Genomic DNA, 2,382 nt, shown 5'->3' on the forward strand with positions numbered 1-2,382 from the left:
GAGATGGGTTAGTGTGGCGGTGTCTACGTTTCCCTTCCCCCCATTCGGATTTTAGGTTCACTTATTGGGTCATCCGATAATCCCGGGACCAAAAGCTTTTGCTGGGGGTGGTCTGGTCCGGGTGTGGGGTGGGGGGCCGGGCTCGAAGCAGGAATGAAAGGTTCACTTATTGGGTCATCCGATACTCCCGGGACCAACCACCGGTGCCGCTGGGTCTTTGGTCCTGGTATTATTGGATGTCAGTGTTATGTGTGAATGTGTGTCCGTGAATGCCGTGAGTGGGGGCACTAGGCTGGGAAGGCGTGATTGAGACTGAGAGCTTTTTTTTTTCTCTTTTTGTGTTTTTTTTTTTTTTTCCCAGGTTGGGGTCTCAACCGCACCCTCTCCCAAACCCATCTCAAGTCTCCGTTAAGTGCGGAGCCCATTCCCCTCATCCTGCTCTCCCTCCGCTGGCTGGCGTCGGGGCTCACCGGTGCACTGGTGAAGCTCGGGGTTTGGGGGTGGTTGCCCGGATGGCTGCTGGCTCAGTCCTGGCGGCCTCTCCGTGGGGCCCGGCCGGCCGGGGCCTTGCTGGGGCTCCTGTCTGGGGTTTGGGCGCCCCTGGGGCCTTGGATCCCTGGGGCCCAGGGCCAGATTCACCTCATGGTGGCTGGCTGCCGGCGGAGCCCGGGGACTCGTCCCCGCGGCTCTCCGGGGTGCCGGCATTGCGGTGGCTGTGGGACTTCCTCGGGGCTGTATCACCTCCTCCCTTGGTCTGATTTCCTGGGCTGGCCCCTCCTTGGTGCCTTCGCTCTTGGGGTCCCTTTGGATGTCTGGGCCTTTGGGTCTCCCGGCGCTGGACTCGTGGTATGACGATCCACAAATTACTGAGCGGTAAATACAATTTTTTTTGTAGAATTTCGTATCACCCCTTGTTTCAGTTAGATGATGACAGCTCTCAGCCAGAGGTCATCCAGTCAGATCGAGCCAGTAACATCATCAATGACCCCTCACACCCCACCATGAACTGTTCTCCCTGCTGCCCTCTGGGAATTTGATGCAGGTCCACCAGATTTAGCAACAGCTTCTTCCTCATTGCCATCAGACAAATGAACTTATGAGAAAACTCTAAATTAAATCACTGACTCTGCATCTCAATACTACCAAACCAAAATAATACACACGTGCACCACATATAATTAATGTGTTGTTTTTCTCTCCCAAAATGTTTATATTTAATCAGTGCTGCATTATATGGAATGGAAATGTTCTAAAAACTGTAAAAAACAAAATTTGTTGTGTATACACTCAGTATATATAAAATTGCAATAAAAGTTGTCTAAGTCTAAAGATCGTCCGTCCATTGAGTTGGTGTGTATGTGTAGCACCCAACCCAAGTAGTTAGGCATTAACTCTGTATTAATGTTATGGTACTACTATAGGTAGGGCCCTGGGTACGTTGCTTACAACTAATATTGTTAAACAGGAGAAATAATAAGAAATAGTCTTTTAACTGTATGTAGTTATTTAGAGTTTTTGATATTAACGGTGCCTCCACTTAGCAGGATTTATATATGCAACTCTGTATTTAAACCCACTAAGAATAATGAATTTATCTTTTAACCCCTTTCATCTTTCCTTTTTTATCCTTGAATGCAACCATTACTTTTAAATCTTGGTTAATAATTATGACACAACACAAATAAATTTAAATATATGGGTAAATTTTAGTAAAAACTTAAATTATGATTTGGGAAAAATAAATAAAAATAAAAGAGAAAATATTGAAAAGAAAATGTCCAAGTTTTTTTTTTTTAAGTGTCTCAGTACTGTTACACTACTTCAAATGTCTTCACAGACTCAAAATAACAATTTAGAAAATTATATTCTATAAATTTCTTCCCTTTAACCAGTCCAGATACGTAACCTATCTGAGCTCAGATTCAATAAACTGTTGCAGGCGCGGATTCAGGCGGGGGCGCGGGGGGCGCGCGCACCCCCCTTTGGGATATGGCAAGCCAATTGGGCCCATAATCGTCCGTACAATAACGCGCAGTTCCAACCCGTATTTTACGCGAGCGCGCGTTTCCAGCCAGAACGCGCGGTGACGTTAAAAACGTGCGCTCGCGTAAAATACGGGTTGGAACTGCACGTTATTGTACGGACGATTATTGTTCCATTCGGCTTGCCATACCACAATGGCGTCGTTGCGATTACGAGGAGACCTGGAAGATTTAAGGCCAAACAAGAAAACCAGACAACCATCTCTTTTAAGATTCTGGTCCAGTCCAACAGAAGGGTAAGTAGAAACCAACTTTATCACTTTGTTTTCTAAAGGCTTATATCTAATGATATAAAATATCATTTCTGGAAATAAAGAAACTCCTTGTTTGATTAATTGTT

General features: G+C 45.6%; 1 protein-coding gene and 1 long non-coding RNA gene across 2 annotated transcripts in view; one reads left to right on the forward strand and one right to left on the reverse strand.

The window, feature by feature from the left end:
* LOC107092044 (proline-rich protein HaeIII subfamily 1-like) overlaps nucleotides 1-1,132 on the reverse strand; it is a 2,341-nt gene extending 1,209 nt beyond the window's left edge. Inside the window, exons 1-2 of the mRNA XM_015386320.1 lie at nucleotides 1,126-1,132; nucleotides 471-866 (exon numbers count right to left, since the gene is read on the reverse strand). Of these exons, the coding sequence (XP_015241806.1) occupies nucleotides 471-866; nucleotides 1,126-1,132 (403 nt within the window). The remainder of the gene's footprint in view (nucleotides 1-470; nucleotides 867-1,125) is intronic.
* Nucleotides 1,133-2,124: 992 nt separating this feature from the next.
* Nucleotides 2,125-2,382, forward strand: part of LOC107092053 — a 258,975-nt gene continuing 258,717 nt past the window's right edge. Inside the window, exon 1 of the long non-coding RNA XR_001481558.1 lies at nucleotides 2,125-2,278. This is a non-coding gene — a long non-coding RNA (uncharacterized LOC107092053). The remainder of the gene's footprint in view (nucleotides 2,279-2,382) is intronic.

The sequence above is a fragment of the Cyprinodon variegatus genome, unplaced genomic scaffold, assembly GCF_000732505.1.
Source record: "Cyprinodon variegatus isolate N-32 unplaced genomic scaffold, C_variegatus-1.0 Scaffold364, whole genome shotgun sequence".
NCBI classification, from domain to species: Eukaryota; Metazoa; Chordata; class Actinopteri; order Cyprinodontiformes; family Cyprinodontidae; genus Cyprinodon; species Cyprinodon variegatus.